The sequence below is a fragment of the Octopus bimaculoides genome, chromosome 6 (genome assembly GCF_001194135.2).
Source record: "Octopus bimaculoides isolate UCB-OBI-ISO-001 chromosome 6, ASM119413v2, whole genome shotgun sequence".
In the NCBI taxonomy this organism is placed as follows: domain Eukaryota; kingdom Metazoa; phylum Mollusca; class Cephalopoda; order Octopoda; family Octopodidae; genus Octopus; species Octopus bimaculoides.
The window spans coordinates 80,645,947-80,647,662 of NC_068986.1; the positions used below are offsets into that span (position 1 = coordinate 80,645,947).

The window sequence follows — 1,716 nt, forward strand, 5'->3', positions numbered from 1 at the left end:
ATAGATAGATAGATAGATAGATAGATAGATAGATAGATAGATAGATAGATAGATAGATAGATAAAGAATCAAAATCTGCAGCGCATCAACCTACTTGTGAAGGACAGTAATATAGAAGTAGTTGATAGCTGTTAGATATCTAATTGGTGTGGAGACTGACCTGTTTGGCAAAAGCTGCGGGGACTGTTTGACTAAGTTCAGCCAAGCAGTTGTTAATCCTATCACGTCGTCTTTTTTCAATCACCTTATGGGAAGTTTGATCCTGAAAATAATAAAACATCATAAAATGTAAACAAAAGGCAAAATACAACTATTATTTCAACAACATCAACAAGGCAGCCTTTATTCGGTCACTCGATCAGATTGATATAACAGCCTAATCTTTCTTAAATGATACACTATAATGTAAAAGAAAATTTGGATAATATAGTCAGAGATATGATAAGCACGAAAGGAAAGCATGTCATGGCTATAACCGATATGAACAATAATAACATTATCAATAACTGTATCGATCGGAAATTCATAGTTTTGTTTTTTAATTGATAATCGACTAAATACATTGAATATATTGACTGTATAGTGTCTGTCTTTTCTATTTTTATAAGAGGCTGTGCCTAATATACCTCAGATGTACTCTAAATCTCCGATGCCTGTAGATATTCTTAGATGGCAAGGTTACTGTTTGCATGGAACGTATACGCGTAACTCGGCTCTTTGACGGAAATTCAGTCTTGGATCAATCAAGGACCAACACGAGCGCTTGGCATCTGGAATGTTGTCAGGCATAGCCTCTTATATACTCATGTTTTCCATGCCTGTGTGTTTATTTTCATAACCGATTCTCGTAAACTCACATCCTTTATGCAATGTTCTTCTCATTCGTCACCTTCGAGGTAAATACAAAAAATATTGGTTCCTCATACAGTTGCATGGCCCAAAATTTTTTCAAGAAAGGTTTAGGCGATTACTTCGACTCCAAAACTTCACTGATATTTTATTTTGTCGACTTCGAAAGAATGAAAGCAAAGTCAACTTCGACAGGATTTAAGCTGGAAGAAACAGTCAGACCTTTTTGCCCGGCGCTCTTATTAAGGTGGTGAGCTTGCAGGATCGTTAACACATCAGACAAAATGCTTCACGGCATTTCATCTTAACGTTCTGAGTTCAAATGCCGACATGATCGATTTTTACCTTCTATCCTTTCGGGATCGATAGAATAAATACCAGTTTAAGTATTGAGATCGATATAATCGACCTATCCACTTCCTCGAAAATGATGACCTTGCCCTATAATCTGAAATTATTATTATTATTAAGAAGTCATCATCATCATCATCATCATCATTATAAAGGCGGCGAGCTGACAGAATCGTTAGCACGCCGGGGAAAAAAAAACTTAGCGGCATTTCGTCCGTGTTAGCGTTCTGTGTTCAAATGCCAACTGGATTGATTTTACCTTTCATCCTTTCAGGGTCGATAAATTAAGTACCAGTGAAACATTGGGATCGATGTAATCGACTAGTCCCTCCTCCCCCACAATTTCGGGCCTTGTGCCGGTAGTAGAAAGGATTATTATTATTATTATTATTATTATTATTATTGTTACTATTACTATTATTATTATTATTATTATTATTATTATTATTATTATCATCATCATCATCATCATTCTTCTTCTTCTTCTTCTTCTTATTATTATTATTATTATCATTA

At 35.0% G+C, this 1,716-nt stretch overlaps 1 protein-coding gene across 1 annotated transcript in view; it reads right to left on the reverse strand.

Moving 5' to 3' along the window:
• LOC106876899 (transcription factor HES-4) overlaps positions 1 to 1,716 on the reverse strand; it is a 92,344-nt gene that overhangs the window by 24,816 nt on the left and 65,812 nt on the right. The window contains exon 2 of the mRNA XM_052968483.1: positions 161 to 262. Coding sequence (XP_052824443.1) covers positions 161 to 262 — 102 coding nt within the window. The remainder of the gene's footprint in view (positions 1 to 160; positions 263 to 1,716) is intronic.